The sequence below is a fragment of the Triturus cristatus genome, chromosome 6 (genome assembly GCF_964204655.1).
Source record: "Triturus cristatus chromosome 6, aTriCri1.1, whole genome shotgun sequence".
NCBI classification, from domain to species: Eukaryota; Metazoa; Chordata; class Amphibia; order Caudata; family Salamandridae; genus Triturus; species Triturus cristatus.
Window position 1 is genome coordinate 913,389,616 of NC_140589.1, and position 12,703 is coordinate 913,402,318.

Consider the following 12,703-nt stretch of genomic DNA (forward strand, 5'->3'; position numbering starts at 1 on the left):
TTATGATATGTTCCTGTTGTTACTAACTATCTCAGGCTGGAGAGGGGGGTGAGAATGAGTGAGTGAATTGCAGCTGAAAAGAAGCGGTCATGTGACCTTGCAAGGCAATAGAAACCATGGATGGGATTGCTGATGCACTGTGTGCTGTATTCTAAACCCCAAAATGCTTACCATACAGATGCACTCCAGCACCTATGAGTGCAGTTGGTGGTATGTGATGCTTTACAATGATCATTCAGTGAATTGAAAAAAGCCCTTCCTGCAGCCTGTTTTATTAGTAACCAGCAAGCCTGTCATAACGTGTTCATGTTTTTTGTAACTATCTCAGGGGTGGGGAGAGGGGTGAGAGAGTGAGTGAAGGGCAGTTGAAACAAAGCTGTTGCATGACCTTGCAAGGCAATGGAGACCATGGAGGGGATTGCTGACTTTCTTGCTCTCTCCCCACGAATGCTCTCCTGGTAATTGAAAAGCATGCTGTGGCTTGAAAAACAAGATCAGAACATGATTTACAGGTCGGTTCCATTACGCTCATAGGGCAAGGAGCCACAGAGCGCAGGAGGGAACAAGCGACAGCAGGAGGAGGATGATTGGGGGACAGGATAAGAAAAAATGCGGATTTGGGGACAACAATTTCATGGCGGTCGGGAAAGCACATGGCAAGCAGACACATGGGGTGAGGGATAGAGAAAGCGACAGCAAGGTAACTGTGGGATGGAAAAAGAAACGAGATAAGAACATGATTTACAGGCCTGTTTACAGAAATGACATAGCGCTTGGAGAGAGTGAAAACACGACTGCTCCTGAGATGGGCTCTTAAACAAAGAAAAAAGAAGTTACTAAAATGATCCTTAAAGGAGAGGAGTAGATGGATAGTAGTAATTAATTAGCCACGGCTCTTGGGGAGGGCTGAACAAAGTAAGAGGCATGAAACATGCATCCAATGTTCAAATGGGGAGAAAGATTAGGAGAGCCACGATGGAGCCAGCAAATGGGAAACCTATGGGTGGGATGAAGCCCACAAAGTATACACAACATGTCTCTTTTGAGATAGCACATGCGCTGTCTAGAGCAGAGACCTATAAAGACAAATGGCAACTTGGAATAACAGTGTTTGAATATTATTAGCCACAGTGCCTTTCTCCAGTAATATCATTAAGGAGGCAGTTTTCATTTATTCTTGGAAGTACAGTTAAAATAGCAGGTTTTCTTCAAGAGCTGATAGGATGAAATAGTTATAATGACGGGTGGATAGATTTGCCCCACTTTAGGAGCACTTCCTTAGCTGCTTGTAGGAGATTATCCTGCTCTAAAGGATGAATTGTTTTCTTTATATGATCAATTTTCATTTGTGGTATTCATGGTTACTCAGAAACACAGGTAGTGGCGTAGCTTCGGGAGGGGTTGTTTGAGGTGTTACTCATGCCTATAAAAGTTGGATCTGTAGTAAATAGTTGGGTACAAGTGCTTTCAGTCAGGTAGGGTGAAGTGGCTGTCAGATTTCACCTGTGATTTTTACATGCCCACACTGACAAAAACACACACATACCCTATTTCTCTGTTTTGAAGGCCTTAAAAAATATTGATTCATTTTAGAAATGTTGTATTTTAGGTGCCCCTATCAATATGCTCTCCTCTCTCTTTCCACTGCCCCTTAAGCCCCCCTTATGTCCTGCTTCTCATATAATGTGTTTTAAGAAGATATCCCAGTGTGATTGTTGGGAAATCTGCAGCACACCCCCAAATCATATCGACCAAGCACCACCCCTGAACACAGCCTTATGTGTGACACAGGTACATTTGTAAATGCTCCTTGCTTCTATATGACACATTACAGACAGACCCCTACCTCATATTTGGAGCAAAGAATTATCATCACACCTACGGCCTCATTATGAAGTTGGGCGGAAAGCTATCTGACAGCTCGTCAGAGGCTTTTTGCCCAACATCAGAGGTTTTCACCCGACTGCCATATTACGATACTAGTGGTTGGAAGAAAACCCACGTGGGGATTCTGCTCAGCTTTCGGCGGGCTCACGGAGCTCATCGGGGTGGCAGGTGGAAAGGTAATCCCCAAATGGCAGAGAAGCCAGCCTTGGCTCCTCCGTCGGGATTACGATTTCGCTTTCCGATTGCCCTTTCATGGCGGTTTGGCTGCCATTAAAAAGCATGTGGACTTTGGGTGCTCCTAGCAGGGCCCACTTCTTCCTGGCCCTCTGCTATGGGGCATGGGGGGCACCTGATGTGCCCCTCTAAACATTCCTGCACCATATGGCAGGCACCAGCAGCAATAGGAAATATGCACTTTGCGACCACCGTGAAGGCGGCCGCAATGTAATTAGGGAAGTCGGAATGCCGACTCCTTGTCGGTTGGGCGCATTTACGGCACAATGACAGTCGGACGCTTGTCCAACCTGCTTTGTAATGGGGCCCTTAGTCTCTAATGATCTCTCTTCACTGACACTCACTAAACTAAAGTTGTCAACATTTCGACGGCATGTAATTTAAAGGATACCATTTTGGCTTGTGAAGTGACACAATAAATAATACAGAGCTTCAGCTTAAGGTTAAAAAACGAAATCTATGCTTCATAATCTTCTTTTACTCGGCTACAAGAATCTAGAACTCACTTTCCCTGAACATAACCCGGTCCTTGATTAATCGAATTTTATGGTTAAATATTCAATATGTTTATCATTGAGGTGCAATTATATTTGTCCCCTTCAACCTTTAAAACATCTTTGTGCTTGAAGAGCTCTGCTTCCCCCGTGGATAGGCACCACTTTGCATACATATATGCTAATTGCGTTAGAACACTTTCATGACATTATTGAATGGATTAGCATATATCAGTAAAATATCAATAAAAGTGAAATATGTTGTTCCGAAATATATATCTACATTCTTTAATTATTGAATGTACATACATTCTGGAAGAAGAGGCTGAGAAGTACTGAAGGATTCTGTAGACGGTCGTGCAGAATGAGAAGCAGAGCGGGCCTTGTCTTTTTCACCTTTCTTCTTGCCACCATCTTTTATTTCTGATTTATCTGTCAGAAAAAGGTAAACAGAATATATTCAACAATTACAAAACAACAAAGAATGCATTTATTTCACAGACAATCATAGCTCCAAGATCTATAAACATCATTGCTCATGGAGCAAAACGAAAAAAGCATAGAGGTCATGGCACAAATGTAGAGATTCAGTCAGCTACATACCTGGAAAAGTGAAGTAAAAGTTACACTATCCTGCTATACCCAAATAAAGAACTCCACGAATAACAAGGAATATTGACACCTATCTCAAGTACTGAAAGGCTGCATTAAAAAAGTTTGTGTGCCTTATCATTCACTTTTCATGGCAGTGCGATTGCCATGATAAGTGTGGAGATGGGGAAAAGGGCCCCCTGGTGCCTCAGGCCATGAGGATGCAAACAGGTAAGCACAACATGTGCCCCCGTGTGCATGCACATCAGTACCTGCATGGCATGGACTGCAGCACTCCATGCCCCTACATGGTTTGAAACCAGCCAGTTTCTTGGGTGACATACCTCACACCAGGAAAACATTTCTCAAACAAATTTGTCAAAATGTCGAAAAAATCCAGTCAAAAAGTGGGGTAGCTCAGACTGGATCAGCACTATCTGGCATAGAAAGGAAAGAACTGCTGTCTGCACACCAGGGTGGAGCCTATATAGGTACCACGAGCGTTACTTCTGGCACAGAAAACGCTGAGCCAAATGAAGCCACCTACGGGGACACAGGGGTACAACTCAAAAATCTTCCAGGTCCAGTCCAAAGTCTGAGGAATATTGTAAGGTAAGGAATCTGTGACTAGAATTCTCTATCAGATGCCCATGTAGCAGCCTAATGGATATTCAGGACAGGCACTCTGCATGCCACCCGAGTATTAGCTGCCTTGGCTTGAGTGGAATAAGCCCATCATTTTTCAGATGGCTGCTTCTGATAGAGGTCTGTTCTTTTCCGCAATGCCTTGCTTTTCTTTCCTCCCGAGAAGTCCAATAAGAACTGATCCACCTGATGGTCTCTTGTACGAACAATGTAGAAATGTGAGCATTCTCATGGAATCCAAACAATGGAGTCTTTCCTCCTCTTTTGAGGATAAGGCAGAGCAAAGAAAGTCAAAAGGGTGATAGCCTACTCGACATGAAACGTTGTTACTACTTTCCACAGTAATGCAGCTCTAGTCTGCAGCACCAGTTTGTCTACGGAGAAAGGGTGTACACAGTAGCTGGACTGGAAGTGCCTGCAGCTCACTTATGAAACAAGCTGACATTATTGACAGTAAACAGACATTTTTCAGGGTCAAAAGGCTTAGTGAGCAGCTGTGTATTTGCTGAAAGGGGATGCACATCATAAAAGTGGGAACCAAATTCAAGATCCACTTTGGCATCACAAAAGACTTCGATGGAAGCATATGTTGTAGATCTTTAAGAAACCTCATCACAAGCGGTGATATGAACAAAGAAGAGTGAGCACTCAACCGTAGAAAGCCGAAAGAGCTGCCAAAAAGCCTTTAACTGTGCCCAGTGCAAGTCCTTGCTGGTCCAAAGATAAAACAAACAAAACAACGTCCAACAGTTTGACCTGTAATGCGTCCATATATTAATTGGCACAAAAGCCACAAACTTGTTCTTGCGCCGCGCACACACCAACTTTGTGAAGGGCAGCTAGCTGACAAGATAGCATCAGCAACTTCAGAAATGAGATCAATAGGATTCACCTGCCACTGCTCAATCTCTACACATGGAGGTACAGGTTGCGCAGGCCAGGATGTAAGACCTTGCCCAGCTGTTGCGACAGAAGATCCTCCCAGAGTGGCAGCTTGATTGTTGAATAAATGCTATAGTGCTGTAGCCAAAAGATCAAGTTAGAGTTCTCCCCATTGCTGAAAGACACCCAGCACCACCCCTGGGTGTAACTGCCATTCGTGATCCGCTAAGCGTTAGCAGCTGAGTTTGTTGATTTGAGGTTTAGAGATCCCACTTGGTGATCCTTGACCAGAGAAATTCCCTGGTGATTCAGCCATTTCAAGTGATGCGGAGCTTCCTGGCACAGGACCCAAGACCCTACACTGCCCTCCTTGTTGCAGTATCACATGGTGGTGGTGTTGACTGTGAGACCCTGTACCTGCTTCCCTTTAATGGTTGCAAAAAGAACAATTGATGGACAGAATGCAGAACAATGTCATACATTCACCCCAGTACCGAGATCTGGGCCTAAATCCATCGTTTTTTTGCTCACCACGCATTCCAGTTTGGACCCAGCCATATGCAAATCAGTCTTGACCCTGTGCCCAATGGGAACAGTCAAGCCCGAACTGCCAGGCAAGGTCATCCATGGAAAGGGAACAAGCATCCTAGGACCGGTTTTGGGTTTTCAGCCCTTATCAGCCAGGATAGCTTGACTCCAGTGGCATGGAGAGCACAGGACCCACGTCTGGGCATACCCGTCCCACTCAGGGTGACAAATGCAAAAGAACAATTGATGGACAGAATGCAGATCAATGTCATACATTCACCCCAGTACAGAGACCTGGGCCTAAATCCATTGTTTTTTGCTCACCATGCCATTCCAGTTTGGACGCAGCCATATGCAAATCAGTCTTGACCCTGCGCCCAATGGGAACAGTCCAGCCCGAACTGCCAGGCCAGGTCATCTCTCGACTGGAAACAAGCATCCTAGGACTGGTTTAGGGCTTTTAGCCCTCATCAGCCAGGATAGCTTGACTCCATATACCTTTGATGGTTGGCAGGAAGGAAGTCAACGCCAAGCGGATCACCCTAACTCGAATAGACTGAAGTGGAGCCAGGTTTCTACTAGAAACTTGAGTTCTCTGATCTATTCTTCAATGAACAGACCTCCTCAACTGATATGTGTTGTAGCTGTAGCACATGGGACTGAAGTCTGCACCTAAACTGATGCAGAGCCCGACGTGAGTTTATGAGGCACAGAGGGCACAGCTGGTGAGCCCACTGTGGAAGTTTGGCTGGAGGCCCCTGCAAATCACTAGGGCCCAAAGTGCACCAGAGGGAGCCAAAAGGGAAGGAGGTGAGTGCCTTTGTCACTGACTTGAACTATTTTGTTCAAAATCAAGTTGGATTTCTTTATCAAGCTGGTTTTCAACCACAACACAGATCTGAAGCTGCAATTCTATCAGGCATAGATGATCTGAGGAGGGATCTGGATATTGGGACTATCCCAGCTCTGATACTATTAGACCTGTCGGCAGCCTTCGACAGAGCCGACCACAATATTCTCTTGGATCAACTGTGGTTGGCAGGCTTTGGGGAGATGCCCTAAAATGGCTCACCTCCTTTTTGGAGAATAGGGCTCAAGCAGTGCAACTCAAGCCTTTCATAGCAACAGATCTAATGAAGGAGTTTGGAGTCCCACAGGTCTGCCCTGTCCCCTCATTTATTTAACATGTACATTCCACCCCGCATTAAAAAAGCTTGTGAAAAGAAGGTGCTGGATTTTCAATTATGCGAATGACTGTGAGATCCTACTCCAGCTTGATACTTCCGAGCATTTCCAAGATAATTTCAGGTTCATGATGCATTTCTTAGTAGCTGGATGAGTAAAAACCACCTAAAATTAAATGTGTATAAAACGGCAATTGTGGAGTTAGGTCAAAATCCATTTTTATGTACTAACTATTTTCCGCCTTCTGAAATGGGTGTGCTTCCTGTCCATAAACTAGTGGTAAAACGTCTGGGTGTTTGTTTTGGTCAACATCTCTCTTTTAACCCCTTGTGTGCCACGCCCTTTCCCCACCCTGTGCCGGCCGTTGCATTAGCGGGCGGGGTTCATGACGAGCTGGACTCGTCATGGGCACAGCGCAACAGCGGCCCATGACGAGTCCAGCTCGTCATGGGCACAGAAGGGGTTAAGACACACATTAATGCAGTGGGCTCTAAATGTGTCTTCATGCTAAGAACAATCAGGAAGATCCAACAGTTTTAACTATGGATGCTATGAGGACAATTATAGCAGCTGTTATTGGTGCCAGAATAGACTATGCTAATAGAATTTATCTTGGCCTCCCTGAAAATGATCTTAAGCGACTGCAGGTGAAACAGAATGTGGTGGCCAGACTGGTCCTCAGAATTCCTCGAAGAATACAAATCACTCCTTATCTGAAGAACTTTCAAGGTCTGCCAATTAAACAGCAAATCACATTTAAAGACTGCTGCTTAATATTTAAGTCTCTTAAGGGGATGGACCCAGGATTCCTGAAAGACCGGTTATTAAGACATTCCCCTAAAAGAAATCTTCGATCTCCACCTTCAAACCTTTTGGTGGTGCCCAGATTTAAGAAATGTATGGCGGAGAGGCATTGTTTCTAAGTACTTGGACCTAAGGAGTGGAATGCTCTCCCAATACAAATTTGCTCATTCACCTAATTGTTTCCTTTATGAAAGCACTAAAGATCAGGATATTTAAGCAGACATTTGACAAACAGTCAAATCTTCTTCATTCTTGCTACTTCTCTGAATTGTCAGCACCAGGATACACCCAGGTGAATGTTATGCGCTTTAGTAATACCTATTAACAGAATATAACAAGCGTGCTGCAAATGCCAAGCATGGCCTTTCTAAAGGCCTTGGCTCAATGCAACGCTGATGGCAGACCCAGAAAGTCAGGGTGCATCAGGACCAGACTCATAATTGGCCCTTTATGTGTTTGGGAGCGAGACAGTGGTACATTGATACCCGTGTTCCATCTCTGGAGATTATATAGTAGCACAAACCAAATGAATGATTCATCACAGAATCTTCCGTACCCCCCAAAGTCTACATGGACTGGGCCTTTGAGACAGGCCCTCTTTTTGGAACTATATTACAAACTTTGAAAGTCCTTGGATATATGCTTTTCAACTGCTTGTCCTGGATACCTATTAGTCACAAATTCATACCTATTCAAATCGACCAAACAGATACATGCAATAAAAGACTCCAGTTTTATAATTACTGACCTCTCTGGCTCCAATATTAAAAATGAGGAGGACAAATTCCTACTAGAGCTCATGCTTACCCTCCGATGCAAAACCATTCTTTCTCAACAATTGTGAAGACTACTCTAAACTCTACTACTCCACTTGGTTATATTGCCTTTGTTTTTGATGGGTGAAGATAACAATTCATTACAATAAGCAATAAAGAAAACTCCATGCAAATCCATTCAGAACTCCATCAACTCATATTTCGACAATCCAAAGGCTTGTTGAATTGGAGCCGTACTGCACTCAACATGTTCTTGTATATTTGTAGTCAGAAAGTTCTATTAGCAGAAATACTGAATCTACGCATGAATTAAGTAGTGCTCTTCTTGAAAGAATTACACATACTTAGCACCTCATGCCTTCCCTCCCTTCTGTCTACACTCTGACATTTGTATTATTTACATAATTGTGATTCAGAATGAGGAACTGTATTTCTTTTATGAGTTGATATGGTATGTACTGTCTATAGTCATTATGGACTTACTCTTAAAGCAAGATTAAAATAATGGTATTTCAGTTTTCCAGCCATAGAAAAAAGTGCCCTAGGAATAAAATAAGGACTACCAAGGTTTTTACTGTGGTCTTGAACAAGCTAAGGGGACAACGTTGTAGGTGCGACAGACTCCCTCCTGCTCATTTATATATCTATAAACCCTAAAGCACCAAGCCTTATATATTCAACAGCACAAGCATCATACATAAACCTGACACTGAATAGTAGTGATAAAGAGTATTACCTTTAGTGGGCTTTTCTGCTTGCTTAACGACTGGCGGAGTTTCATCTTTGACCTCTGCTGCCTTGGTTTCGGTAACGTTTGGATCACTCACAGGAGTACTGGCTTCTACTTTTTCATCATCAGGAAACTTAAACCCAGGCAAAATTTCTTTTAATAGTTTCCAAATCTTGTCATGATACCCTTCCCTAAAGCAAGAATCAATCAAGAGATTTAGCAGTAATTTTAACATAACGGTTCCTAAAGTTTTGAGCTTGTTCAATAGGCTGAGCACTGTGAAGTAAACAATGACCAATACGAAAGGGAAAACAATAAGGTCTGGCTGTTGACAGTTATGTAGGAAGAGGGATATAATCTTGTGATGAAAGGTAAAATACACCTGTAACATTTGATCATTATATACTACTGTTATTCCAGGGTGTCTTCTTTAATAAATAATTCCAACTGTGGAATCCCAACATCTTTGGAGCATGCAAATGAACTAGGTGCTGCTCTATCAAAGATCACTAGGTGCTTCAGACTGCATGTGTGGGCAATAAGAGGAGAGATGTAAGGGAGCCATGAGGAGAGGAGAGTGATGATAAGGGCAGGAAGATGGAGGGCCTACAACTGTTCCAGTACTCTTGTGTCCCCGCTGTTCCCTGATGTTAGCAAGCTGATGTAGAAGAGGCGTAGGAGGCTGGACCATCTGCAGCAGAAGTTCTGCTGGGAAGGGTGTGGGTGACAACCTACTTGTTGTTTCCAGAAAAGTGGGGTAGAGTGTTGGCACAGGAGGTGATCCAGGTATAAGGTTGGTGATTATTCGATAGTTGGTACGGTACTTGAAATTTCATTGGGTTCTGCTGACTGCTTTTGGGTAGGGTCCCACTTGGGACTTTCAATAAAGACGGTCTTGATGGAAGACTTACAAGCTACATTGACTTTAAGATCAACAGAGAATACTGTAGGGAGAGCAATAAGTGAGTAATGGAGAGTAATGGTAATAGTATGAATGATGCAGTCCTCGATTTAAAAATATAATTATCCCCACTTGTTAAATTTATAAAATACTTTGTGAGAAAGTATTTTAAAGGGAAGAGGAGTGAAACTTCAACTCTAGCTCTCGTAGCCAAAGATTCTAGCAGTCATTTTGAGCCACAAGATTCAGTCCTACCAAAGTTAGCAACAGACTCAGTTGAGGGTCTTTTTGAACCTCGGCTTTCTTCTTCACTGCATTTGACCACCCCTCTTTTCACTCATAACGCAGAATCGTGGAATGCATGCTCAGTAGGCCACCACGAAGGAGGCAATACATCAGCATGAAACAGGGTCACAACTGGTGGGTCATTTCAAGACAATCTTAAATTTACAAACATCAGCGAGTTATTCTTCCTCGATGTTGGAAGTAATTTTACTAATGCAAATGACTTTACAGGGGATTTTTTAAAGCAAAAGCGTTAAATAATGACGTACTGAAATCCCTCTAAATCCTCCACGTGATAACTGCAACAGAGCTAAAACAAATAAATCATGATATACCCTCTTTAGTGACCTGTAGCTGACACCAACAAATGCTTACTCCCAGGAGAGATTTAATATTCGGGGTAAAAGCAGTCCCCCTTCAGTTTTATCTCAAGAAGCCCAATGTTGAGAGAAAAAAAGAGGAGACCATGGGCCATATGTAAGTAGCTTTTTACATGTCAGAAATGGTCCAATTTGCAGAATCGTGCGGTTTGCGACCGAGAAAAATAGTTTTTCTATGTACAAAGGACCATTTTGTGATTCAGTGACCTATTACTGAATTGCAAAAGCGATTCAGTACTAGGAAGGGGCTTGTAAAAGTATTTCCCTTCCTAATAGCGATTCACGGTGGTATGTAAGAATGTTTTTTCAACTGAAATGCAGTCGTAAAACATTTGCATTTTACCAACAACTTCAACCCATTCGCAAATGGGAAGGGGTGCCCCTGGAATCCTTTCCCCTTTGTGAATGTTTGCGAAAACATTTTTTAAGACCAGGCAGTCGTCCCACGGACCAACGCCTACTCTTGGAGAATTTCAATTTTCAATTTTGTTTTTGAAATGCTTCCTGTTGTCCTTTTAGGAAAATGGGCTGCATTTACAAAAAAAGCTGCTTTATTTAAAAGCAAACACAGATGTGGTGGTCTGCTGTCCCCAGCAGGCCACCATCCCTGTGTTTTTAGCAATTCCCAGTAGGTCGCACGTTGTGACCTACCTCATGAAAATTAATGAGGTAGGTCAATTGTGACCCCATTAGGAACTGCTAAATGTGCCAAGGACACATAAGTACATAGGTGTTTGTGACTTCCTAATAGCGAATCACAAAAATTCGCTATCAGGTAATCGCAAATTGTAACCTACGTACATGTGGCCCCTAATATTTTATAAAAGTAACAATCCATTAACTAGAAGATACTATAAAACAGCAAAAACAAGGTGGCCAAGAATAAATCAACCTCCAATAAATTACTGGGTTCAGGTATTTCTGTAGGCAAAACTAAGCAGGATGAATCCATAAAAAAAATAATAACAAATAGTTAAGTAAAAAGAGTGTTGCAGGAATTTTATATCAGGACTCGGAGGCGAGGATTAGGCTTTCTCTCTCTATTTATTTTGCTCCAGCAGCCACTAACATTAACCATGTTCAAACGTCATTTCCCATAAACGCTAGGTAATATGAAGGAAACTAGTTCAACCATTCAGAGTCCAAGGGCGGTCCATATAATCCTTAGCAGTGCTTTAAATGGTAAATTAGAAGTGCCGGTACTCACTAAGACTGGGTATGTATTTAGGGGCGTGTCTGGGGGCGTGTCTGTGAGCCAGGAATTTAATAATAGCCACATAGGTAAGCTTTAACGCAAATGCTCTGATTGTCGTGTAAAGCGCTTAAATGCCCATGGGACAAATTTGCGCAAAATCAAACTGCCTCCTTACATAAGAGACGTGGCAAGCATCGGTTTCTATATCATACCTGCAGAGCCTAATTATTGGCAGTTTGATATTGCGCGAATTTGGGCCATGGGCATTTAAGCGATTTACATGCAATCAGAACATCTGCATTAAAGCTTACTTTTTTAAGACCCCTGGTTAAGGGAGTTCTCCAGAACCACAGGATGATGAGCGGACGTCGGGATTCGACCGACCCTGGTTCTTCAGTTCCACTCTCGGCACCTCTGACCATATCCTCATTCTTGTTGGGATGCCAATGAGAACCAGAGCTGCAACTAGAGTCAAATTTAAAGGGGGGGCGTAATCTCTCAGCAATAGGCAGCAGAGATGCAGGGGCTCAAGAAGGGGTGAGAAATAACAAAGCTTCGTTAAAAAGCAATTGGTCTTCTAAAGACCTGTGAAGTACACGCGTGCGGCTGTGTTCGCACCCAGTAAGCTGTCTCATCCCGGGCTGCCACACGACGGGGGAGCTTGCTCGCCTGATGAGAACCTAACACTGCAGGAGCACCCCAGCGCAGACATCTGTTGCACGTACCCGTACTTCAGGGCCTGAGCCCTGCTGCTTCATGGAGTACCGGTACTCTCTTTGCCTGAAAATAAGTGCCGGTACTCAGTACCGGTGAGCACCGGCCCATTTAAAGCACTGTCCTCCCTCGCTCTACCTCTTTCTTCACTGCTCCGCAGCCCTCAGCAAAGCTAAGTGTCGGGGCTCCGGCCATATAAGGTTTTTATTGTGTTACTCTTGATTGTGTGGTTTCTCCTTACAGGCGGGCTACTACACCTCAGTTATTGATCATGGGAGTGCACGCTGCGCCACACGTGAATCTTTTCGACGTGTTTGCAGCGTCTTAACCTGGGACAGGGCATGCAGTGGTCCTCCGGCAACTAGAGGGCGCACACCGCTAACACGTCTTCTCGGTGTCTACTCAGAAGAAAGCCAGTGGATCAGAGTGCATTGCAGCATTTGAATGTGAGTTGCTGAATGCTCTAATTGCG

General features: G+C 43.6%; 1 protein-coding gene across 2 annotated transcripts in view; it reads right to left on the reverse strand.

The window, feature by feature from the left end:
* ADGB (androglobin) overlaps nt 1-12,703 on the reverse strand; it is a 1,188,702-nt gene that overhangs the window by 947,765 nt on the left and 228,234 nt on the right. For both annotated transcript variants that reach the window (XM_085611585.1, XM_085611586.1), the window contains exons 8-9: nt 8,763-8,947; nt 2,925-3,047 (exon numbers count right to left, since the gene is read on the reverse strand). In XM_085611585.1, coding sequence (XP_085467711.1) covers nt 2,925-3,047; nt 8,763-8,947 — 308 coding nt within the window. The remainder of the gene's footprint in view (nt 1-2,924; nt 3,048-8,762; nt 8,948-12,703) is intronic.